The 26,981-nt window shown below is 40.8% G+C and overlaps 2 protein-coding genes across 4 annotated transcripts; one reads left to right on the top strand and one right to left on the bottom strand.

Annotated features, from left to right (window-relative positions):
- b9d1 (B9 domain containing 1) lies at positions 1 to 3,045 on the top strand. 2 transcript variants are annotated; one of them, XM_004071544.4, is made up of 7 exons: positions 2 to 204; positions 335 to 403; positions 523 to 631; positions 737 to 833; positions 904 to 966; positions 1,411 to 1,478; positions 1,672 to 3,045. In XM_004071544.4, exons 1-7 carry the CDS (start codon positions 142 to 144, stop codon positions 1,797 to 1,799), a joined length of 597 nt encoding a protein of 198 aa, XP_004071592.1. In that variant the 5' UTR covers positions 2 to 141; the 3' UTR covers positions 1,800 to 3,045. The 2 variants fall into 2 exon arrangements, with proteins under 2 accessions (XP_004071593.1, XP_004071592.1); XM_004071545.4 differs by lacking the exon at positions 904 to 966 and having other exon boundaries at positions 1 to 204.
- Positions 1,931 to 26,319, bottom strand: epn2 (epsin 2). Of its 2 annotated transcripts, XM_011478363.3 has the most exons (10): positions 26,118 to 26,319; positions 20,443 to 21,178; positions 11,506 to 11,660; positions 7,714 to 7,826; positions 7,491 to 7,595; positions 7,044 to 7,158; positions 6,268 to 6,420; positions 5,870 to 5,962; positions 4,803 to 5,030; positions 1,931 to 4,695 (listed from the first exon to the last, which is right to left on the bottom strand). In XM_011478363.3, the coding sequence occupies exons 2-10, from the start codon at positions 20,868 to 20,870 to the stop codon at positions 4,349 to 4,351; spliced, it is 1,737 nt and encodes a 578-aa protein (XP_011476665.1). In that variant the 5' UTR covers positions 20,871 to 21,178; positions 26,118 to 26,319; the 3' UTR covers positions 1,931 to 4,348. The 2 variants fall into 2 exon arrangements, with proteins under 2 accessions (XP_011476665.1, XP_011476667.1); XM_011478365.3 differs by lacking the exon at positions 5,870 to 5,962.
- Between the last annotated feature and the right edge of the window lie 662 nt (positions 26,320 to 26,981).

Below are 26,981 nucleotides of genomic sequence, written 5' to 3'. Positions count from 1 at the left end.
TTTGACTCTGGCGGGTTTCCGTAGGGAAAAACACGCGTTGCCTTAGCAACGGCTGCGAGTTTAATCAATTTCCTCTTACAAACGGGTTTAAAACTAGCGTTAAATGATAGTTTGTGAAGGAATTAAAGAAGACGTTAATAGATGGCTTCGAGTAACCCGTCGTTGTTCCTTCTTACTGTAAACGGACAAATAGAGGGAGCGAACGTGAGTTTTGCGGCTTTGTCTTAGCATGTTAGCTAATATTTTAGCTAGCTTTAGCCACATCTAGCGAGCTACAGATATTTTCCCCTCGTTTGATTTCTTTTATTACTCTAAAATGTTTTCTGCTATTTAGTTTCCAGAGTATGACAGCCTTTACTGCAAATACTCCTACGTTTACGGACACGACTGGGCCATTACGACGGTGAGTCCGCGTCTATAGCCGTCTGATAGGGGCATATTACCCATAATTCCTCATAAAACAGCCTTTTTTAAAGTATGCGTGGTTTGGTTGTTTTTAATTTTAGGCTTTATTTATTGCAGGGTCTAGAAGAGGGCATCACCCAGATCACCTGTAAAAGCAGTTTGTCACGGACTTTAGTCTGGAACTTTCCTCTGGAAACAACGTTTAAGAGCACCAATCCATCTGGATGTGAGCCTCACAAAAACCCCCACAGACTGAGTTTATGATGAATCACTTGATTATTCAAGGATTGCGTTTTAAAAATGATTTTTTTAAATTGTTTTTGTCTTTTAGGGCCTCAGATTGTGATCAGTGTGTATGGACCTGATGTGTTTGGCAATGATGTGGTGAGGGGCTATGGAGCGACCCACATCCCTATCACACCCGGACAGTAAGTCTCACCTCCATGAAACCTCTTCTTTGTCTTTCCCCTTTAACCACAGGTTGTTGTTTCTCCATAGACACACTAAAACCATTCCCATGTTTGTTCCCGAGCCCACATGGAGACTCCAGAAGTTCACAGGGTGAGGCGTTTTGCTGTGAAGACTAAAGACAGCAGCTGAGCTCTAATCGAATGTTGTCCCCTCCCCTGAGTGTGGGGGTTTGATTCCATCAAAAACCCAATAATGGGTTTCTGCGGTGAACATGCTTCCCATTAATATCTATTACTTCCTGTTAGCATCATGTTAGAAAACCACAGATTGTAATTCATTAGAAAAAAAGATATTTTTAGGACCTTAATTTAGCTGAACCCCACTATTGGACAAACATTCTTTTCCTTTTTTATGTAAAGTAGGTGTATTGCTCCTCTTGTGCAGTCTCTGGTTCTTGTTTTGTCAAAATGTTATAAATTTAAAAGCAACTTTCCTCAAAATTTTGGGGAAAAGCAACATAAATGTAAGACAAAACATTTTTTCATCATAACTTTTTAAAAGTACTAAAAAATCCCCCCCCCTCCCCCCATTTAGCTGGTTGCTAGGGCGAAGACCGGAGTACACAGACCCTAAAGTAGTGGCGCAGGGTGAAGGCAGAGAAGGTACGTGAGGAATCTTTTATTTTCCTACTGCATCAAGAGTCGTTCACTTTGAAATGTGTCCCAGAGGTGCTTCTAAACCAAATCAATTATTATAAAAGTGTTTATTTTAAACCCCCCCATCCTTTTTTTTACTTATTTTGTATTTGAAATGACAAAAAGACTAAAGTCCCGCTCTGTCGTGTTTGTTCTGCAGTAACAAGAGTTCGTTCTCAAGGTTTTGTCACCGTCTCCTTCCACATCACCACCAAAGACATGAAGAAGATGGGCTACGACACGGGACCGTCCAACCCCCAGACTGCTGGTGGCGTGGACGCTTTCTAACACAAGCCTCAAATCTTTTTATACATTTGTACTTAAATGCATATTTCTATATATATTGTTTTGCAGAACAGTTTTTTTAATAAACACCAAGTGCTGCATTTGGTTGAAAGACTACACAAAAGCAAAGACAGTGGAGCTGCAGTGAAACCTTTTATTTTGAAACGACGCAGCTACACCCGCCCTCCTCCATCCGCCTGCTGCGCTCGTTTGTTTAGATGCCGTTAAAATACCACAACGACTTTTCCTACAAAATAAACCCATTACACAGAATGATAGGGAATAGAGAAAAACAGTATGTTACAATAGTACAAATGATAAATTATATCATACAGTTATAATGCCAACAGGGGGGGGAGTATAAATCCAATAAACATTTTTAAAAAAAGAAGCAGCCTGCACCCAGTGCTATGAGAAAGTAACTGGACGCACATGAAAGAGAAAAACCAAGAGTCTGAATATGTATAGAAATACAGCCTGTAAGGTCAGTCGGTCCTCTTTATAGAAGCAGAAACACAAGAGCTCACTACATTTCGCCTTTATTTTCTATCATTTGTCATTGCCTAAACAAATGCAATGATGTTTTATCTGTTCAGACTGGAAAAAATATTGTTTTAAAGTGTTACTCTGTAGGAAAGTGGCTTCCTTGGTGTTTGTTCCAGAAACATTTTTTTAGTAAATCTTATTTTGAAAAGACAAACGTAGCATTGAGCTTCTTTGTTTTTTTTTCTTACTCAAATATTTGCATCTTTTTTGTCAGAGTGAAAAAAACATTCGCTGCAGAGTAAATATCAAACGCAGCTTTAGCGATCCCTCATTTTAAGCCTAATATATATGTAATAGCATAGGTAACCACGAGGGGGCGCCAAACCACTCCGAGAGAAAGCTCCCACTGTAAATGCTGGCAAGTCCAACTGAAGACAGAGCTGACTCAGAACACAGCAGGTGCAGATCCCTCTTTTTCCTCCAATACCATCAGAGGTGGAGACGCTGCACCTACCGGTTGAAAGTGTAAGGAATTCTGGCGCTTTGACGTATTAAATACAAAACAAACGAGTGTCAGTGATATGTGGTCCTAGTCGTAGTGTTTTCTACACACTGCACCCCCAGAAATCACAGTTGCTTCCACTTTGGTAAATAGTTGTGCTTCTAAGAGAGGAGTGTTACACGGCCTACCCATACAGTGAAACAAAAGTACACAAAGTAGACACGACGACAAACGGCTTTGCACAGCTAAAAAAAAAAAAAACTATAAATGTACATCCAACAAAATAAAAACAGTTTGTATTTACTGTGGGATCCTCTGTACTAGCAATAAAAAGATCATGGAAGAGCCCTGTTAGTGAGTATGAGCATTTGTGTTTCTTTGTATATGTGTGTGTGTTTGGGTACTTTTCTGTGTTGGTTTGTAAGAGTGTGTATATGTGTATGTTGCTAAAGCAAATCCTTTACCAGGTAAACTCCTTCCTGACATGCCCTTAAAAACCCCTGGACTCCAACCAAGTCACTTTAGTGGTGCCTACACACACACACACACACACACACACACACACAAGTACACACAAACACAAATATTTTAAGGCTGCTTATCACTAAATTTGCTCCTTTCCAGCTGCACTTTAACTTTTTTTTTAACTTAATTAAAAAAAAAGAAGTCTGGTTTGAAAGTACACTTGGAAGCTAAATACACACACACACACACACACACATTTAAACCCTCCGTAATCCCTTTAACCCTACAGACACATGTAAAACAAATGATTCCACAATGCCTTGCTACGACAGTTCCTCTTTTTTCCAGGAAACAGGAATACTGTGGTTTCCTTTAGAACATGTGGCAGACGGTGGAAAACGTGCTAGCGAGCGTACGGTTGTTAGGATTGGAGCAGGTCTGACAGACCAAACACACAAAGGAATGATGAGTCTTGATCCCAGAGTTGATGTGAGCCGTCAGTAGGAAGGTGATGACTGTAACACTGGGCAGGGCCGCCGCCGCCGTCCTCTTAAGCTAAGGTGTAACGGTGAGCTCAACAGTCACGGGGGGGTGGGGTGGGGGTAGAAAAGTAAAAGCAAAAATTGTGCAAAAATTCCTGTTTGTCAGACGCGCGTTCACACAGAATTCTGGAGTCCTGGATCCCGTAGGTGGATTCGCTGGAATAAACAATGTAAAAAGCATGGAGGTGTGCACGCACAACCCACACACACACCAGCTAACGGGCTTATAAAAGATTAGTTTGAGTGTGGAGAGAGGAGACAGATGTTAGTATAGTTAGATGTTCCTCCCACCTCCACGGAGGAGAAGAGGAATAAACTTGAATGGATGACAGTACACCTGTGATCCATGTCCCATCCTGCCTCCATGTGTGGGGTCAGCGCCATCTTCAGGTCTCACACAGGACCGGCAGCTTGTAGCATAGGAAGGTACTGCGGGAGGACAGTGTCTGGAACCTGGTTAGGAGTGTGTTATAAGTGGATAAATGGAATAAGAAATCTCTTTGTGTGTGTCCAAGTTTCTTGAAGATCAAAGAGCGCCGGCTTCACTGCGCCTCCTTTCACAAGAGGAAAGGGTTAGTGGTTCCGGCGGGCTGTGCCCCGGCCTGGGGAGGCATGCTCATCAGCGGCTGTGGCATGGACATTGAAGCTGGAATCCCCGCGGTCGCTCCCAAGCCGCCGATGGCCCCGACCCCCATCCCGGGCATCACGTGCCCTGCGGGGGCCATTCCCGGCAGGGGCACCATGGCGATGGGCTGAGCGGGCATGGATGAGAGGGCCATGGGGTCCGCCAGGCCAACAAAGCCGGAAGGCATTGGGCTGACACGCATCTGGTTGAGGGTAGGGGGTGCTGGCTGGCCCACTTGGAAGGGGTTGGCGTGGGGCGTCCCAGATGGAGCAGAAACATCTAGATATCGAACGTAAGGGCGGTTAGTTTCATTCCTTTATTGGAGGACATAAACCGTCCTCCGCTGCCCCCTACAGGAACATTTATCAACACGCGATGAAATCTACCTGTGGAAGCCAGGAACGGGTTTACAACCGGCGCCGGCTGGGCTGGTTTGGTCACCAAAGAGTCCAGATTGACTAGGGCAGCGTTGGGTCCCAGGAAGGACTCTGGAGTCTTCCTGGTTGGATTTGTGGTGACAGAGGTGGAGGGGGGCAGCGGGTCAAAGAGGTCCAGGCTGCTGCTGCTAGCTATGCTGACCTGAGAGGGGACAGAGGATGCTACACCCCCATCACCTGATGCAGGAGAGGACGGAGAACAGGGTGAAAAACATTCTACCAACCTGCTATTACCACATTAACCACTACAGGCTTTTTATTTAGCTATCCTTTTCCCTACAAAATAAAAGTCTAGCAAAGGTCTCATCAGCTGAGCCATTCAAATGGAACAAATGAGAGGAGATTTCCACACAAAAAGGCGAGTCGGTCATTATGAGACATCAGAGGCAGACAGCCCGGCTGCAGTGGAGACATTAACTAATGCGCTCTAACAAACCCAGAAAGCCAGAACAGATAAGGAGACGCTGGCTATAAAGACTCGCCATGTCGCAGGAAGTCAGATAGATAGAGTGGTGAAAATCATTGTGGATTAGACCCCCGATAATATCTGGAGTTTGGAAATGAAACGGTTAAGGTGACCCCGCAGAAACTTAATCAAATCCTCAGAGTTTGTGACTGAAAACAAAAAAAGAGGGTCAACCATGGAAACACACAGGAGATCCTCTCAGACACCCTTCAAAATAAAAGCTTGATAATGGTGGGTTAAAGTAATAATATTTTTAAAAAAATGTTATAAATCACAGCAGGTGGGAGGGTTTGTTGGGACGATTGGGGCCTATTTGAGACTTGTACACCCCAGTGATGAAAAGACCAGATGAATCATCAAAAAAGCAAAATGATCCGATTAAAAACCAACACCTTTCAGTCTGCTGGAACATACAAACAAGACATTAGTGCACCCTGCAGAAACCTATCTGCTATTGCAGACTTTTCAGAGAATGATGGGAAAAAAACAAAACGACAACAACAACAACACAGACTCCGTGTCATTAGATGGACAAAGACAGGGTGAGTACCAGTGGGGACAGAGGAAGAAGAGCGCAGGCTGTCAAACTCTGAGAAGTCTTCTTTGGATGTACCATTGGATGTACTGAACAGGTCAAAGCTACCTGTAAGAAGACAATGCGCGCACACACACACACACACACAAAACAAAATACCCACAAAATGCAACCAAAAAAAAAAAACAAATACAGAAAATTATTTAAAGAAAAAATACAAAAAAACATCAAAAGACAGCATAAGGACAAATGGAAACAAAGAAACTTTAACACAATAAAAATGATGCAGAGAAGCATCATTATATCATATTATTTTAACTAAGCAGTTTATGCCTCATCTGTTAAGTACTAAGCAATGATTGTGCTTATGATATTATGAGAGTTAAAAGAAAGTGATGAAACCAAACAAGCACCTGCGTTGGTCATCTTGGGACGAGTCACTGCAGAACCCCAAGGGTCAGAGGCAGGAGCCGAGTTCCCTGCCCAGGGATCACTGCTCTTCATGGGTGGGACCGAAGCAGAAGCCCCCCATGGGTCCACTGAGGTTGCTGGTTTGGGCGCAGACCCTGAAAAAAAGGAGAAAATCAGGAGCAAGCAAGTGGACGATTGAGAATCCACTGATGTAGGCATTTATGGAGCTGACAGACACCAATCAAATCAAACCTTATTTATATAGTACTTTTCCTATAACACAAAGTGCTTTACATTAAGACAAAATAAATAATGTAAAAAAAGAGGCACGAAAATTAAAATAGAGCCACCTCCCCAGACCTACACACAAGCCCCCCACACCTTTCCCACTTCCCACCCCCTAACTGATGGGGATAGTCAACGGGAAATAGGCTGAGCACGAAAACAAAATGTTGGTTGTTGGAAACGCTAATATTGAGACTAAAAGCGAAAACATGACTAAATTAAATGGAGAGAATGGTATGTTTTGCAGATGCAAACCTGTTGTTTCTTGTCTAAAAACTGTCAACTCTTCCTCTAACCAGCCTCTTTTTATCAAACCTTATAAATCTTCCTGCTCCTAGACCAGAAATGCTGCTGAGCCAGAACAGCAGCATTCCTGTCAAACAAAGAGGCTCAGTCCTGGGAGCTGCAGGTGGAGAGCACAGATTTCTTCTCAAACACACACACACACACACTCCTTCCTTGTCCTTCCTGATGGTGACGGCGTTTAATTTACCATGAGCATGCCAGGGGTCAGCTGAACCCCCTCCTGCGCCAGCCCTGGCGCTCCACGGGTCGGAAGTGGCTCTGGGCTCAGGGACGTCCATCAGATCCATCAAAGCTGACTGAGGCTGAAAGACAGACAGACGGCTGAGGATTAGGTGGGAACAAAGGAAAAACCAAAAACATAAAGAAACAAACATTTTAAATCAATTCAGAGGGATTTTTGTTAACTGGGGGTAAACAGCAGCCAAAGTAATCAGTAATCAAAGTCCTGTGTGCCCAAAAAAACCCTCCAGACAGCCAGCTATCCCAGCAGAATAATGATGAGAACAGCGGGCAGTGTGCTGGCAGCTACTGCCAGACAGTGAAAGAGGACATGGAGAAACGTGGCTATTTCTGGACAAGGGAAAAATGGAAGAAATGACTCAACCCAAGCCTGATGTTTCTGTTTTATTTTTACCTCTTTCTTTTTCTTGGCGAGCTTGGCGGAACCCGGTCCTTCTTTTTTACTCTCCTCCAGAGCCATCTGTAGCCTCAGGTCATCCCCTCGACGTATGCGCTCCTCCTAATGAGGAGCAATAGTTCTGCTTATCTGGGCGATGAACCTAGATCGGTTCTTTTTTATTTGGGTTTATTTACTGTGAATGAAGTAAAGCCTTATGTCAGCAGTTGTGTTTGTGTACCTGCTCTGCAGCCTCCCGGCTCATGGCCAGAGCCAGCTGGAGCTGCAGCTCCTCTTCCCCGCTGGTCTGGGGTCGGGCCTGCTCCAGTTCTGAACCGGCATTTGGAGATGTGGCTAAAAGACACAATCAGAACTTATGTTAAAGTCACCAAAATGAGATTCATGTGGGGTTACTGCCTATGGATGCCATTTAGGTGGATCAATTTAAAGCACCGCAGAGGAAACCTGTCATGCGTCCACATAAACGAGCATGTGCGATCACGGACAAGCCCCCAAGGAATGACAGGTCTGGACAGTTAATTGGATTAGGTAAGCCCATGTGGCACAAAAAGCACACATGACTTTCTAACAAACACAAATCAGACAAATGTTACACCACAGACTCACAATCACAGCCTACATAGTTTCTTTAACTGAGTATGCGACCTCTGATATGAGAATCTGAACGGCAGCTTGGATATTTCCAAGGGAACCACATTATTTCTCCTACGTAATGGTGCTATACTTTGTGTGTGAATGTTGGGGGTGTGCTAAAATGATGTCGCGCTCTGAGCTTTAGTTTCTGTTTTTGTATTCTCTGTGAGCAGAAAACACTGAAAGGTGGGTTTTTTTGTTTAGCTTAGCGGAACTTCTAGTGATTCTGAGAATTCAACATTACCTCCTTCTGTTCACCCTGTTGTTTCTTAAAGCTTTATACATTTCACTCACCAAAACAACACAATGAAAAAAGGGGATTTTTAGATGTGACCTTACGTTTGCCAGCCCTGTAACGTAAATGTTGCTACATCAGCAGACTCCCTGTTAGCACAGAAAACTGCTTTAATGTTCAATGACAAAGAATAATGTATAAATCTTTTATCGAAACAATCCCTCCCCAACCCTTAAATCTGTCTCTGAGATAACTTATTAACTTGGTCTCCAAATGAGATGAATGTGTTAATAGGATTCTGATAAATACTGACCTCAAAGGAAGTAAATATTTTCCAGCCAGTCGTTTTTTTTGCTTTGTTTTGTTTTGATTCTAATGGGATGGTAAACAGGCGCTTATACTAACACTTTTTGAACAATTAAAGTATCAAAGAAATGAAAAATGAGGTTGAAAGCTTTATGCTTGTGTCAAAAAATCTCCAACTTTATGTTTGGGAAATTCTTCAAAGTAAGTTAGCATAATTTATGGTCTGACTGACAACAATTAAGTGTTTCTGTCTTCGGCTTCGGATCTGCAGCCTCATTTCCCTCCTCCCTAATTAACTCCTACTTGAAGTCTCCACATCTGTCATTTTCTGCCTCCCCCTCATTCCAGTCAAAGCTCTGCGCCTCTGTCTCCAGGCTGCAAAGCTCTGGAGGAAGCAGTCAGGGGTAAAGATGCGTTTGCTTAGCTAATGACGAGTGAGCCAGAACTCCAACATCAGAGAGTAGTTTGAAGGCTGTGATAGAGTGTCCAATGAGCTGAATGAAGGATAAAACATATGACAAACAGGAAATATGCATAAAAGCAACAAAAGTTGAACTATTTTTGAGAAAATCCAGTTTGTCTTTTAAAAAAACAACAATTAACTTTGGTACCCATCACATCTGCCATGTAAGAACTTTTCAGAAAAGGAAAGACACAAAAAGAAGCGAGATCTGTAGTTAATTAATGAATGCACAATGATTATGGTAATAATCCAAGGGAAAATGTAAATCTGAGAAATAAAGGCCAGAAGAACTCTTACAACTGCCAAAAAAGTGCAGATGAAGTAAGAACTAAGCATGAAATATGAAAAAACACTGATATGTCTGAGTTGAACGTATTTATTCATCCATTTCCAAATATTTGTAAAAAAAAAAAAAAATATTTGTAAAAGAAATATTTGTAAAAAAAAAAAAAAAAGGCAAACAAACCAAAAAGCAGACAACTCTGCGGCTAAATCTGTTTAGCTTCATGAACCTATGTGATCATTGAGGTCTAAGACCCTCAAATTCCTCTAGTCAAATGTATGCAGATATGTAGATGGAAAATGGCTGCAGACCGTATTTATGCAACCTTTTTTCCATGAGTGCATGCATACTTCTGCAGCATCAGCAGCATGTTTGTGTGAGAGTACACTGAGTGTGCATTCCTTTTACAGTCAAATGTCAACAAATAGGAAATTAGGGCTATTTTTTGCTTTAAATTAAGCAGATCCCGCAGTCCTGAAGTATTGGAAATGTTAGGAGCTGATGGGAAAGCTCCATGAACGACCTAAAAAACAAAACGTGTCCAACATCCAGCTTTCAGAAAAATGTGTAAAGTGACTTTAGTACCAACAAAAACACATATGACACCAGGATTTGATTGCTCCAACAAATTCTTGTTTTGGTTCTGTTGTGAAGCATTCCAACTTTGCTTTCAATACATTTTTTAAGTACCTTTCTGTCAAATTCTTAATCATAACTAATTTTTAAATAATTAAACTTATTAATCATAATCAAAAATCCTGATCAGCACCAGCCTTTCTTCTAGTTACGATGCCCTCCTATCTAGCTCTTTGGAAATCAATCTTTCTAGAAAAAAAGACCCACTCTGATCAGCAATGTTTGATCTATTGGTAAAGTCTTCCCAGTGGTCTTTTAATTATGATGATGCCGTTTTTAGCTAGAATCGTTAAAACTATGTCATTTTCTAATACATAGTTTCTGCAGAGCAACAGGAGTTCATTACAAATTCACCTGAGTTGTGAACAGCACCTCCACTGGCGCAGAGCAACCCCACCCCCACTTCCTGTCACCCATCTGTTTTACACACTGTCCCACTAGCTGAAAGCCCCTCAACATTACATTACTGGTGCAAAAAAAGGGCGAGTAATATTGGAGTTTTCCAGCCGTACATTTTTGTCAGACGGGGAAAACAAAGACGTTCATGGATTTAGTCGTCTACAAGTAGAATGGAGCGGAGTTCAGAGCTTGTGGCCCGACCAATGTATTTTCTATATCATAAATACAATCTTTTCCAAACATATTTTTTGTCTGCTCCTGATTCACAATGTTTTGAATAAAGAAATACTAAGAAATACATTTTCAGGCCTTTTTTTCATATGTCCTTCATCTGCTGAATGACAAAATTTTAAAAACACAATTTTCATCAGATTGAGTCTTTGTGAAATCTTTTCATTCGTTGTGGGGACGGTGATGAGGCAACACCCGTCCCCTGTCTACACAACAATGCAAGGACTGAACTACAATCCTCCTGTGACCTTTTCCTGTCAAACTGCTTTCGGTCAGCAGTTCAAAGCATCCGGCACCATTGATGACTCAGCTGCTGCAGCCACAATCCATGACAAAAACTTAAATGTATGACGCAGGTGGGTGCACACCCTCCATGTTCCCAGCACATGCATTTCTCATGCCAGAAGTTTTTTTAATGTATTTTTGAAGTTTCCCTTTATTTCTGTTCTTTATTTCAAAGTTCTGAACAGAGTCTGCCAACACCAGAAAAATGACCAGTCATCTGGACATCTGGGAAAACTGTCTTTGCTCTAAGAGAGTAAGAGGATTCCTCTTTCATGTGGATAAAAGATGATTGAGGGTGGGCTACTTCCTCTTTAGTTTCCGTTTGTATGTGCGGGTGGATGAGAAAGAGGATGGGGGGAGGGTGTGTTTGCTCAGGAATGCAGCCCAACAGTAGGACTGCAAGCCAGAGAAATAACAGGGGGAGGGGAGAGTTTAGGGATGGAGGCCAAAGCTGCAGCAAATGACATCCAGTAACTATTCTGCCCGGTAAACATCATGAGCTCTACTTAGCAGGGAAGGTTTTGGAATAAAAGCCACTCACAGCCATGGTAAGAGGCAGGCGAGCCCTCTGATCTGCCGTACTCTTCACTGTAGGACGTGGAGAGGTTGGGCTGGGATGAGCCTCGGCCAAATCCCATCTGACTGCTCCCTGTAGACACCTGGGCCATGCGCTCTTTGGTCTTCAAAGCTTGAGACCTGATGAGAAAAAGACAGGAACATTGAAGTTGTGTTTTGGACTGTTGGTAAAAAATGAAAACAGATGGACTGCTATTAAAGAAACACTTCAACCAGCAGAAAAGAAATTTCCATTTTTAAGCTAGTCAAATATGGTCTGTGAAAGCCCCGCCCTCTGAACAGGAGAAAGTCCTGTTTTAGAGCAGAAACTTGTCTGAATGTATTGCGTTCCTGTTTGACTGCTTTCTGTTTTTCTGCTGTTGATTCAAAAGCTAGTTGGAAAAAACCAAGACATGGGGAAAAAAAAGACTTATTAAAAACTTCAATGTTGATTACAATTCACAATATTGGTTCAAAGATCCAGAGACTAGATAAAACAAACATTTTTTTAGCAGTTCTCTCTTAAGGCAAACATAAAATCTAATTTTACGTTAGTTTTTAACACTAAAATTTACTTTTTTTTATGTTCCACATATGTTCAGTCTTCATGACCTCATCTGATTAAAAAAAAAGTCACAGGGTTTTGCTGGGAATTATAAATATATACTAAATCAGGGGTGCCCACACTTTTTTGGCACGCAAGTTACTATGGAGACGATAAGCTCCAAAAATTTTCCCGATAGTATTGGCTGACCCATCCAAATGATCAGAATCAGGTGTCGGAATCACTTGGCCTGGTCACAGGTGTATAAAATCAAGCACTCAGGCATGCAGACTGTTTTTCCAAACATTTGTGGAGATCAGTGCATTAAACCCAGTCGTGAAATTTCCGCTTTCCTAAATATCCACAGTCAACTGTCAGCTCTATCATATCAAAATGGAAGAGTTTTTGGAAAAACAAAGTGCTAGCCCACATAAACTGACAGAGGTCAGCTCAGCGGATGCTGAAACACATAGTGGAAAGAGGTCTTTCTGCACAGTCAATTGCTACGGAGTTCCAAACTTCACGTGACATTCAGATCAGCCAAAGTACAGTACAGCACAGTACGCAGAGAGCTTCATGGAATGGGTTTCCATGGCCGAACAACCCCATCCAAGCCACACATCACCAAGTGCAACGCAAAGCGTTGGATGCAGTGGTGTAAAGCACGCCGTCACTGGACTCTAGAGCAGTGGAGACATGTTCTCTGAAGTGGTGAATCACGCTTTTCCATCTGGCAATCTGATGGACGAGTCAGGGTTAGGAGGATGCCAGGAGAACGGTACACATTTCTTTAATTAAAATTTAAGACTTTTGAAAACCTTTTTAAGACCATACATATAAAAAAAAAATAAGATAAATTTCCCTGCCTAATTCCCAGTCCTATGGACGAAGAAAAAACAAAATCCTTGATTTTAAGAACCATTACTTGTCAGTGATGAAGAAAATTAATGAATTACAGCTCAAATTCCAGTAATTAAATGACAATCAATGACTACAGGAACCTTCATTACTCACATTTTGGTGCAGTAAAACCATAAGTGACTAATCATGCAAATTTGTGTTAACAGTTGGCTCCCACATTGTCTTTTGAATAGAATAGAATAGATAAACTTTATTCATCCCACAAAGGGGAAATGTTCTTGTCTTCAGCAGCAAAAAAAAAGACATCCACAAAATCCAAACAGCAAAAAAGTGGCATTCAGAGAGCGTAAAGTGATAAAGTGAATTTAAACAAAAATAAATAAGTAAAAACACACAGCAAAACGTTGTTTAAATAAAAAAAAACGTATACTATAAAAAACTTACGCATGCGCACACGTATGTAAGCTAATGCAGAGTAAGATGAAGAGAGCGGAAATATGAACAAGGACGAATTGAAAGGGGCATTTTGGCAACTGGAGATCAAATTATTTCCAAATTATTGAAAACAAAGTCAAAAACATTTAGTGCAGGTTATATCCTTGAGATGATCTGCTTTCCACTACCCTAGTGTCAATGACCAACCTGTCTATATACTATATAGACTACTATATATTTTCTCATGTTCACCATGTTATCCTGATTGCCCCTGTTGTAGTCTCTATGTTTTTATTTTGAGGGCTTCTTGATTGTGCTAGCTTTATTCCTTTGAAAATTTGTATGAGAGTGGAAAAAAGTAATTCTTTTTAAATTATTTTTTAAGTTAGAGAATCAATAATTACCATTTCATCCAGCAAAAAAAGTAAAGTAATTAAGAGGATGTAGGAGAGGACAGCATGAGAACGGTAAGGAGGGAAGTGTGGGAGTGAAAGAAGACACACCACCAAATAGTACTAAAGTGCAGTATGTGCATTATGCAGAACAACATTGTGTTCAAACTGCAAGCTATCAGCTACACGGAGGAACATGGGAATCGAGCAGCTGCGAGAGAATTCAAGATTAATGAATCTATGGTTGGCAAGTGGAGGAAGCTGGAAAACGAACTCCGACAAGAAGATGCAGTTGAGTTTCCGCGGAAACAAGGCGACGTGACCAGAGTTGAAAGACCGACTGGAGCGATGAATTACTGATCAGAGAACAGCTGGGAGAAGCGTCTCTACATTCACCATTCGACTGAAGGCAGTAACGCTTGCAGAGGAAATTAAAATTGAACATTTTCATGGAGGTCCGTCTTGGTGCTTTCCTTTTATGAATTTCTTTTTATGAAATGCCATCCGGGCAAGGACTACAGTGGAGCAGAAGCTTCTAGCGGATTACAAAAGTAGTCCATCTTTCGCTCCTTTCCGCTCTTAGTCTTTTACTAAGACTGTGAGTTGCGCCACAATTTGTGAATGGATTGTAGATGCTTGGGCTAACGTGTCTGCTTGCACTGTTGTTGAAGCTTTGACAAAAGCCGGCATCATACATGAGGAGCCGCACGCCAACGAGACTGACTCTGACAATGTTGTTGAAATGAATCATTGCACCCTCAATGCAGATAAATGCAGTTGAGAATAAATCTCGACTGTAAATACTGTCAGCGGGGCTTTATGGAAAAAACTACGGTATTTTAAATCGATTATTGTACGAAAGAACTTGATTTATGCAGGAAATGGACCTCCTTTCTCATTTTCTTTTTCTGCTCTATCAATTTAGGTACATCTTTACCCTCATGTGTAATCTTCCTCTTGAACAATCTTCCCTGTGTTTTTTTAATGACTTTTTCAAATATAAATCAATTTCTTTGCTGCATGTTTCACTTGTACCAATTGTCAATAATGTCAATAATGGTTAATTATGTAAAAAGGTTGGCGTTTTAAAACCTACTCCAATAAAATTCATGCTTTTGGTGTTTTTAACATGTTCTCATGCACCAGTAATGTTAGTTTGCAATTGTGGGGGGCTGCAAGTAGTAGGAGAGAGAGTAAACTAAGATGTCATGTGATATCAGCAGAGGGTTACTCCCATGCAAAGTCTCGTCCACAACTCAGGGGGACTGATGTCCTGCTACTCTGCAGAAACTATGTCCAACTATGTCTAAGAAAGGCTAAATACTGCATTATCATACTTAAAAGACCACTGGGAACACTTTAAAATGGATAAAAATATAGTTTGAGTGGGACTTAAACTTGATTCACTGAGCTGAAATTTAACCTAAAAAATAACTAAATAAATAAAATATACAAAAGTTTTGTTATTAGTACAGAGCATATCCAGAATCTCCTCATAGGTATGTCCTGCATTTAAATGTTCTTTGATAGCAACGGCTATGTTTGGGTGTGCAGTCACATTCATGTTTGTGGTTTACGGTGCTTTATGACAAATAACTGTGTGGAAAATGATGAACAAATGTTTCTTTTTGCTTTGTTTTTCAGCATTTCATTTTCATTTCTGGAAATTAATTTAGTTTTCTGAAAGTTTCCTTTATACTATAACTTTTGAAAAGTTATAGTTTCAGAATATGTTTTGATTTCTAAAAAGTAATGATGTTATTTACCATTTGTTTTGCTTTTTTATTTGCTGTGATCTTTATGATGTTTGTGTTCAGTGATTGATGTGATTTGAACTTCAGGGCCACAATAGTTAACCCTTTAACACCAATAGTGTTGCAGCAACGCCTAAATACCACTGGCTTTTTCAAATACTGCAATTTTCAATCGCTCCCTGTGAATCCACTCATTCTGACGCAGAGAAAATCAGCTTTTCTTTCCAGCGTTGCACCAACAGGGCTCCAGACTGCGACCAAAATTTGAGAGTGTGCGACTGAATTTTACACCCAGTCGCACATGTGCTACCAGTAAATTTGCCTCCCCCACCATCCGTATTTTTTATACATTAAATGTGGAAGGGGCACGTCAATGATCGATGAAATGAGCAATGAAATCATCAATGAGACGCGAGCGCACACGCATGCAGACAGACACACACTCGCGCGAATACTCATGAGACTGAAGCACACGCGAGCGCACACTCCCGTGTCATTGAGTGATGCCTGAGGCGGCCAATACGTGTGAGAAGAATAGGGAAAGTCACTGCAAGTCGCTAAAATATGTGGAGGGGGAGGGGCCTAGAGATAATCGAGCGCGCATAAACATCTGTGGGAAGGAAACGGAGACAAATATCACAACTGATATGTGCGTCTGAGCTATGAATAAGCGAACTATTGATTCGTTCTTCCGACCTGCGGCTAGTGTACCAGTGCCAGAGTGTACAGCAGGGGTCTCAAACTCGCGAAGCAAACCGCGGTTCTCATCATGCACGGCTGTAACGGCAGCACACCGCTCCCACGGGAGATGGTCAGCTGAGGAGCATAAATGTCCCACACCTACATGCGTGACAGCTGACGGGGCTCTAACATTAAAACACGTGTGAGCGACAACACGATTTAGTCTTAGACACACTTAAAACACGTGTGGAAAATGCAATGATAGACGTGTTTAAGATGAACCAGCACCCTGGGGGTGGAGGGGTGGGGCATGAAGGCGAAGCTGCAGCGAGACTGAAGAGTAGTTGTCCTTAACATTCAATTTAGTTTTAATATGCCTCTCCCCCTAAGTATGATCTGTGATATTACATCTTTTATAATTATTTCAATGTTTTGTGTTTTGTTTAATCAGTTGGCATATTAAATTATTTTAATTGATCAGTGAACTACAAAAACCCATCAGGACACATGTCCCATCATGCATTGTTTTGTAGTCTGTAGGGCAGCTTTCAGTCAGTTCAGTACTAAATTTCCAGCTGCATTCGCTCAAGTTGGTGTCTTGCTTCCGCCCCTTTCTGGTGATATTTTTGTTTTGATTGACAGGTGATGTTAGAGCAAAAATAAAAATATATGTCTCACACCAGGTGATCTGTGCCTCGTTGCGTCCATCTGGGTGATCTCAAACACGCTTATTGTGCATCTTGGCTGCACCTATTTGGTGTCGCCAACATGTATTTCCATCCCCTAATATTTACATACATTTAAGCATTGTTTGAAACAGCACATTGTAATGTCTGCATCTATTATTAAAGTATTTATTAGTAATACAGTAGAAATTAGTAGATTTGGTTAGAATGTTGATTTGCGGTATGCGCCCCTAAATTTTCTGGTTGTGCCCCTAAAATTTTCAGTTGGGGGCCACAGTGCTCCTAGTGAAAAAAGTTAGTCTGGAGCCCTGACCAATATGCAACACAATACAAACGTACAGTGCTGCGCCGCAAAGCCGCTGTTTTCCACGGCGATATCACGTATTCATATCACAAGAGTGGATAACACAAACACTTCACAACAGTGCAGTACTGCATGTCAGCGCACGCTGTTTTTCTCTGCCTCAGAATCCATTGGAATTACATTAAACAGGGTAACGGTTTAAAAGCTACGATATTCTGAAGAATGTAAACATTGGAGCAAAAGCTCCGATGTTAAAGGATTTTTACAGACTTTTTTTCATCCGCTCCAACTGCCCCCAGCACTGGGCGCGTGTGCACGGACCCGAACTGAATGACAGGTGTCCCCCCACCCAACAGAACTGGCTAGGCGCACCGATGTATGGATATGTTTTTTTGCCGCACCATTGAAAAATCCAGTCGCACGTGCGACCAAACTTGCCACACTGTAGGGATACAATGATACACTTTCTCCATGATTCTGTTCAGTAATGTAAGATGTACTGAAAAATAACAATTGAATTGATTGGATTTGGGGAATTTTTTCCAAGAATGGAAGATCAATAAGGAATGTCTGTACATAGTAAAGGTCTTGGAGCATTTAAAGGCAAAATGGAAAACTGAAAAAAAACACCCAAACTGCTCTCATCAGTCTACTACATTGTCCAGCACTCATCCAATAAGGCAAAACAGCAACAAGTGCTGGAAATATTAATGTTTTCTTTGTTTGATTCTGACAAGCACGTAAATTCTTGCTCTCTTCTTCTGAGTGAAAAGCGACTTTAAGAAGCATAAAGTTGCGCAGCGCCACCTTGTGTACAGGGGGTATTTCTGTTTTACATTAAGCGCCATCTAATGTCAGGGAATGAAATTGCATGTTTGCTCGGCTCATCGTCAGCGAAAATCGCTTGGGTGTGAACACAAAAAACGCGGCGAAAAACGCTGGCGAATATTCGTCCCGGTGTGTACGGGCCTTTATGCTAACACTTGCATAGCAGCGCAAAGCAGAGTCAGAATCAGCTGATTTACGTCAATAGCGTAATCACTTCAAATTCTGTTGGAATTACCTAAATTACATAAACTGTTGAAGAGTTACAGTAGTCAAGAGAATATAAACCTATAGCTCCAGTGTTACAAGGTTAAGTCAGCAACTGTTAATTCAGTTACGGTCCTCACCAAGACATTTTGTATTCCTTCAAAATCAATTCCAATGTAATGAAAATGCTTTCACAGGGTAAAATGTTTACATAAATCCAGTTTTTAACCATAAATTCCTTTCCTTTAAAATGGGGCGGTGGTGGTGCAGAGGTAAAGCTGTCGAGCTCTGATCGGATAGGTTCAGTCCCCGCCCCGCCCACCCATGTGTCAAAGCTTCCTTGGGCAAGACACTGAACCCCACGTTGCTCCTTATGATTTTAGGTCGGTGCCAGTGTTTGGCAGCAACAACACAATCAGTGTGTGAATGTGTGTATGTGTATTTGGGAATGCAACTGTAAAGCGCTTTGGGCCTTCTAAGAAAGTAGTAAAAAAAACTATACAAGTATATGCTATTTACCAAAAAAAATGGATACAATCTTGTTCTTGATTCCCAGAATACTTAATACATTTTCCTGAAATAATATCTCAGAAAGTGTTATAAAATGTACTTTGGAACCTTGTCAAAAATTTAAATTAAAAGTATTTTGTTTTAAGTGTTTTTAGAAATTCAAAAGTGTTGCATCAGCAGTGCCTCTATCACAATTATATTCATGCTAGTTTTGCATCATCAGTGTTAAATATTATCATTATAAATAAAAAATACTAGTAATTTAGCAGTGGAACATAAATTCCAGCTGCTGGAGTTGTTGCACTATGGTGTCAGAATTAGGGTCGGGCGATGTCCCCTAAATTGGCCGTTGACGATGTTTGCTGTCAACCATCGGGATGGACGATGACATCGTCGGGGGGGGGGGGGGGGGGGGGGTATTTTTGCATTTTTCGTTCTTATATAACTGCTATTCGTTATTTTGCTTTTTTCATTTTATTTCCCAACTAATGGTTAATCCGCGATGATCCAGTATAAACTGAGGGAAGTGACTTTAACAGAAAAAGTAACAAGCAAGATAGAAAAGAAGTAGTCCGCTCCCGCACTTCACTGAAGTGGACCGGCGGAGTGCGGATTACAGCTTTGTGTTTGATGGGAAGGGGGGGGGGGGGTGCTTTGTTACATGAGCCGTATCTGTGGGAGATTTAAGACTGCGATCCGTCCCGCAGCTCTAGGGGTACTACCTACCGAACTCAGAACCGGGTCTAAACGTGTGTCTGAGCACAGCTCGGATCGTCAGCAGACACACAGCGGTTTGAGCATCAAAGCAGAAATGTCGCTCAGTCCTTAGAAAACATTCAAACAATGACGTGGATTTGTGTTTCCAGTCTTGTCCCGACTAAATAAAGGCTGATGTTACACACAGGATGCAGCGCCACCCAAAGGTAATGTTGTTAGCCCGTGTTAGCCTACTGCTAATCCTGGCTTCGTTCAGAAAAAGCACTGACCACACGGATTAAAATTCAAATGATGAGCGAACAGGTGTTTCATAATAACCGTAACATTATTAAAAGCACGTTTAGAAGGTCATCTTGTATTTTACCGAGCTGACATGTCAATGTATATAGCCGCTCGGCGCTGTTATCGTTTTGTATTGAATTGTTACATTCTATAAAGTTTGGAAAAAAAAGCCGCTCGGCGGAAGTTGTATCCCCTTCCGGTTTTCAACTGTGCATGTGCGAATACTGCGCATGTGCGAATAATTTATTCCAACCGAAATTGTGACCTTAGTGAACGTTTTTATATTCTGAAAACATTTTTCTGGGCCCATGTACACGCTTGAATTCTAATCCGACCATTGATCCCATCAGGATATTTTGTACATGTAACCGCGGCTTATGGTGTCGACGCGCAACGTGGCGGGGGCGTGGCATCACGATGGTGGTCTCTCCATCGGGATGTCAGTCACCCATCACGATGGACGATGATATTGTCCATCGGCACAACCCTAGTCAGAATAAAGCAATCATCCGCTTCATGGACACATTGTGGTGTCATTAAGAGAGGACATGCACTTAAACTCGAGCGTTATTTTGCCATAAGTCGAATCTTGGTTGACCATTGAAGGTTCACAAAAAACTAACAAAAAGGAGTTTTTAACATCAAAGATTCACCAGTTTATCAGCATGAAATCCAAAATAACTTTAGGCTCTTTTAGTTTCAAAATCCACATTAAATTGGGTTACCTCTCAGCTTTTAGGCGTTCTTCATCCTTTAGAAGGACGACCAACTGCTTGCTCTTCTCTCGGACGTTGATGCCCTGGTCTTTGCCATCTCTGTCGACGTACTGGAAGTCCTTCAGGGTCTGGATGGCGAAGATGTTCTCTTTGCACTGGAGTGCCACTCTTTCCGAGCCCGTCTTGATCAGGTAATCAAGCAGGGTGAGCGCTTTGTAGACGTGACGCCAGTTCTTGCCGTGATCGTTGAGACGCTTCCAGATCATGTTCATGATTTCGCTGAAGGCCACCACATTGTAGGTCAGGTCTGCCACCTCTGACATGAGGGAGGAGGACGGGCCCCAGGGGTCATTAGAGGTGGCCTCTCTGACTTTCTTCTCTGCGTCAGAGTAGTTGTTGACCATGTTTTTCATCTGCCGGCGAATTGTGCTTGGCATGGTGGCAGTAGTGAAAATGAAACAGATGAGAAGGAAAAAGAAACTTGGACGTTTAAGCACCAACAGAGTTGGTGCAGATCTCTGTATCCTTGCCTAGAGCTTGTGCTATGTGCCCACGTGTCCTTTCTTTGAGTGATCTTTCACTGCACAGCAGTGGTGTGAGCGCATTTATGTTTATCCTTTAAAGTAGGCTGAGAGTATGTCTAAGAGGCTTCTCTGGTGCTGGGCTCTTGAGTCCTCCCCAATCGCTTCTGTTAAAAACATTTCCACACAAACAGTGCAGACTGTAAACCTGCCCACTCCATCACCTAAGAGAAAAGAAGAAAAAAACACATGCTTGTGAAGGTAAGGTAAAGAAAAAAATTAATAAACATGATTGGGTTTTCCAAAAATGATGATTACGGCACCAAACAAACCAAACCTGTTCAGATTAGATAACTTCTGTGACTGCCTCCTTAATATCTATAAAAATGAACTGAACTACCAAATTAAAAAAACATCATCCTGACTATCATTTACAGAAACAGCTGCAATGGTTTCCCTTAAAAAAAAGTTGAGTTTCGTTTGTTCATATTTTCTCTCTTTATGAGTCAAATTCACATCAAACACTTGAGGCGTATGGAAACAAATTGCGTTGCAATTTTCAGAAAGAAAACACCTCCACTAATACCTGTAAAAGCTCCAGATCCATTATTTCTTCGAAGTACCTTTTGAAGTATTGATGCTACAATGTTTTGGTGTGTTTAGGAATACACACTATAATAAAACAGATATTCCTAAGGGTTTTAAACCAATAAAATGTAAGATTGAAATTTTTAAACCAAAACTCTTTTTTAACCCGTCTTGTCCAGGAAGCTTTCAATGTGTTTCCATGGTGAGGTCGGTGGGTGGAAAAGGTGATCACACATTCCACTGTGGTGACGGCGACAGTCACTGATGATGCTGCAGTCTCATTTCTCAAGCCTGAAATAACTTCCCGATGAACAAATTTGGAAGCGGGGCGTGGTCAGAGAAGTGTTCTATCTGCACCGTGTCCTGTGCTTTTGGTTTCAAATAAAAGGGGATCCTGTAGTCCTGTTTCGTTACAATGATCATATTTCTGTATGTTTTTGCAAATTGATTAGTTTATTCCCACTGAATCAAAGGGCAGTGTGTTTAGGGACTCTTACAATGGAGGAACTTCCTGTCTAGTAAAGCCATGCACAGCTGAAAACGACAAGGGTGAGGAGACAAGGAGCGTATTTGCTCGGGGGGATGAGAAAACAACTTGGCAGATGCCGCAAATTCACTTAAAGCCAGTGAAATGCGACTCCTGTGGAGCATGCCGAACAACCCCCCACCACCACAACCACCACTAAAGTTCCCTCATTGCTCTCCTCCCGACTGCATCCGCATGAATACAGCTAAGACCTAATGACACATCTGCTGTTATAATCACCTATTCACTGGCAGCCGACAGGAGAAAGAGGGGAGTCTGTCTCATCCGCCCCAGCCTCCCCGTACCTCCTTCACTTCCCGGAACAGCCCCCACAGGCACAATCCCCAACCCACTCGCACTCAGTCCTTCTATCCTTCCCTCACAGAAAACAAGACTTGAATGAGTGCCAAAATACATATTCATGTCTTGTGGCAAGTTCATTGGATCCAGACAACTGGACATACTATTGATCATGTTTGCATTTCAAACAAAAGGAGGGAGAAACCAGAAAAACTCTAGAGTTCTTTTAGGATTGCATAAAAGCTGTCCTGACCAACTGAATTATTTATCTGAGAAAATGAGGCATCATGAGCATCGTTGAATCAAAAGCTAGCGATTGATATGGATGCAGACAAAATTTCCAACAAAAGGTGCATTTGTCTTCATCTTTCTTTAAAAAAACAAAGTGGTTGAAGGTGGACTGCTATGATAGCTGAGGCTAATGGTAATGCATTAAAATGCACAAATTACTTGATTCAGAGGTGGTCTAAAGAGGTTTTTTGATTTCTCTAGGCTTTAAACAGTGTGATAAAACAAACTCAGGTTTAGCAGACTCTGGGTTTCTGGATGGGCAAATGTTCTTTAATTTATTTTCTTTCAACTTTCTTTAAAGACTTACTAATAAAAATTATGTTTTTGTTGTTTTTAATATGTACTTGTGCCTTTTTTCTAAATATGGCGGACTTGCATTTAGAAGATTTAGCTCAAAAATTTTATTTTGGGGTATTTCAGAATTTGAATGGTGAATCAGGAGCAGACCAAAAAAAATTCAATTTGAAAAGGGGCATATTTGTGACATTATAAATACACTGGGCGGGCCACAAGCTCCATGCTTTATTCCATTCTGATGCACCCACTTGCAGACAAAGGCTGTGTCCGAATTCCCACCCTACTCCCTAACTACTAAAAAACTATATAGTACAGGACTATTTAGTAGCCTGAATTTTAAAATTCGGACAACATGCTCACTTTTTTTTTTTTACTGTGAATATGACGTCATTGATTGCCCAAAGTGAAAATCTCATTGACATGAGCGTTTTGCGATGACCATTTATGAATCCACTGTGTTCTGAAGATAAAAACGTTAATTAATGGTTTATTTAAAAAAAAAAAAATTAAATAACATTTTCTTTGCAAAAATTTTGCAAAACCAATCATTGCAAACCCAGTGTAGTCTATATTCGCCAATATAGAGAACATCGATTCACACTGGTTTTTCGCAGAGACTTCTGGGAAATTTGGACAGCACTACAAAATGGCAAACATACTATACATTGAGCGTTGAAGGAATTCGGACAAAGTCAAGTAGCTCGGTGTAAGTCTTAATTTTCCTCATCTGAGCTAACATCTCACTCAAAACTGTACGGCTCCAGTATTGCTCAGCATTTTTGCCACACTGGATGTCTTACTTTGGGGTTGTGAGGACCTGTAAACTGACGGGAGGCATGTAAACAGAGATCTCTCAACGATGGGGAGGGGAAGTGGGGGCAGGATTGCACTTCTGTTGCTCTGCGGAAACTATGTCCTTTTTTTGATTTTGGCTAAAAATGGCACAATCAAAATTAAAAGACCACTGGGAAAACTGGATATAAATCAAAAGATGAGGAGTGGGACTTTAATAGGTGTACACATAAAAATAAAGTATCATATAAGATGAGAATTTATTCTGCTTTAAAGTGAATTGATATGCACGTTCTGAGCTGTTCTCACTGAGAGACCGGGTACAGACACAGATAGGAAAGTAAGTCAAACTTTTCCAGATTAAAAAAAAAAAAAACAGTTGCCATACTATGTCAATTGGTAGATGTTTCAGATACAGTAAAGTAAAGTTGGAAATGTTTAGAAAGTAAGTGATTTCTTTGACCTATAAGGCAGTTGACACAAAATGTCTGGAGATTTATGTACCATTACCTCACAGATTTTTGTACAAATCGCCAAAACAGCAACAATTTCATCCTGCTATAGGATGTAAAACATGAAAATGTAAATTAAGTGAGTGCAAACCAAATGAAAACAAAGCAATCACAACTGATTTACAAAAATGGAAATACAAATCCATCCCCGGCTTGACATGCGACAAACACAAACAAAAGTTTTCTAAAACCTAAAGCAAAATAGTATGTTAAACAGTTGTTTCGTTTTTAAACCAACCAAAACTTCATTTTCAGTATCAGCGCATCTTGGCAAAACATGGTGATTAGCATTGACGGCTAAAAGGCAGCACACTGACAACAGCTCTACCGCACCTTGTCAGAAAGACAGAGCAAAGCTGATCTAGAGATAGAAAGTCTTGCACAACAAGCACCTGTATGAGAGTGTGACCACGTTTCCATGCTGGGAAAAACAGGCGGAAGTGCGAAACACCAAGTTATCAAGCCAGTTCCTTCAAAATTCTTTTTTGCTTTATTTTTTATGACATTGAAGCGTGAACAAATCAGTAATTAATCTGCTTTGTTTTAAGGAGTAATTCTCAGAATAAACTAGTTTTAAGGATTAATTCTCAATAAACAATATTAACAGCCATCTAAAGTTAACTTTTTTTTTTTTTGTAAGACATAAAGATGCATCTGTGAAGGAGGTGATAATAGACATAAAGGTTAAACGAACTTTTGATCCACGTCAGCTTTTGTCTGCCCAGGAGACAAAGCCAAAGCAGAAAGAGGGCAGAGATGATGGATCTGTCACTCCGACTGACTAATCATCCTGACAATAGACAAAACTACCCCTTTTTCTTCAGCCACGTTTAGTACGTGTTCGAAAAAAAGAAACGGAACTAAAGACGAAAAAGACACGAACCTTTGCACCAATTAATTACAAAAGCGAGGGATTACGACATCGATCGACTCAACAACTCCGTTTACTGAAAAGACCAGAATAAAGTCATCGACCACACCGAAGAAAAATAAATGTAAAACCAAAATGACAGCTACACAATTATAGACTTATAACAAAATGATTTGACGAGTCTTATAATTTTTTGTTGCAAATAATAAAGAAAAAGATAAAACACACACTACCGTTTGAAGTGCTGTGATTTATATTTCAAAAGCTAAGTAGCTTCGGCTAAGATTTCCCCTAGCTAAATATAATTTAATAACAAAAATAATAGTTTACTAGACAAAAAAATGATTGAAGTTTAAACTACGGCGTCTAAATGAAGGCGGGGGAACTTCGCTAGGAGATCTATTAATGATGGCAAGTTGAGCGCAAACTTGCAATACGAGTGCTTTTATTTAGCTAGCTAGCTAACAAGCTAGTGAAAGGTTTTTTGTCGAATAAATTATATTTACCCGTACTCAGAAGAAATCCGATGTTGTGTTTATCGTTTACTGTTACAGACGTGTCACTTTTTTTGAATAAAATATTATCTGAGCTTAAAGATACCAAACTATCGGAGTTTAACCACTTGTGTCAAAACTTGGCTTTGAAAAAGTTCGATCAAAGCTGTGTTCGGTTGGGCATCTCTGAGTGCGAGTGATTTATCTATTTTAAGCGTTGCTACTAGCTTGTCTTTCGACTTTAAAACTGTAAAACATTTTTATTTGATTAATGAAAGCATCAGCAACGACCTAACCTTTAGTTCGCTCAAAATGTCTGAGTGTTATCGGTTTAATCTAGCATGCTAGGCTAGTTAGCGATGCCTCCAGCTAGCAGCCAAGACTGGAGCTCGATGGAGACATCACCGAGACAAACTGGGGAACAGGACACCCAGGAGGGGGGAGGAACAAACAAAAAACAACTCGTATACCAATTACATTAATTCCACTTACCAAATTGTCTAGTCCCTATTAAGTTTTAATGTTAGTCCATGAAAAAAAGAACACTGAATATGGCTATTCCCAAATGAAAAAGAAGGCTTATTTTAACGTCCAAGTAGCTTGTTGCGCCTCCGCCTAGCTGCGTAATGCTAATGCTAATGGCTGCTAAAGCCAAGACTAAACGTATCTCATCCTCCTCCTCCTCCTCCTCCTCCTCAACATGGCGGGCACAGGAGAGTGGAGGGGGTGATGGGGTGACCGAGAAGGGTGTGACCAAGGCGTTTTCTTTTGCCGTGAGCTGATTATGAAACAATAGTCAGAAGGCATGTAAAATCCCACCTTTGCTAATAGAACGACAAACTTCAAAAGAGACAATAAAAATGAAAAAAAAAATTCACTGAAGTTTTTTTCTGTTTTCATAAAATAAATTATTTGTCGTTTATTCGCATTAGTCACTTTTGTAATGTTTATTACAGTCCTTAGAGCTAATTTGAAAGTTTCCTCGTGCCAGTATTTTCTTTTGGAGTAAACCTAAAAAAAAAGACAAGTATTCCTCAAAAAGAGAGAAATTAAAACCTCTTTATACAAGCCAGTACTTGTTGTGATTTGTTAGTTTGCGTGAATGCAGGTGTGTCAACCAAAAACTTTGCAGGGCAACATTCCAGAGCAAGGTTGTTGTTTTTTTTCACATTAATGTGTAACTGTCTCATTAACAGGGTTTTACTTGTCAAATAGAAGGAGGGACATTGTCCATACAAATCCTGTTGTTTGTCAAATCAAGTTCCTGGAACACCAGTTTATAAGATAATATTCATTCAAATGAATATTTTTCAATGGTAGATTCAAAAAATAATGAAAATGCAAGGAAACGTGCAC

The sequence above is a fragment of the Oryzias latipes genome, chromosome 8 (assembly GCF_002234675.1).
Source record: "Oryzias latipes chromosome 8, ASM223467v1".
NCBI classification, from domain to species: Eukaryota; Metazoa; Chordata; class Actinopteri; order Beloniformes; family Adrianichthyidae; genus Oryzias; species Oryzias latipes.
This window is presented reverse-complemented; position numbering and strand designations above follow the sequence as displayed.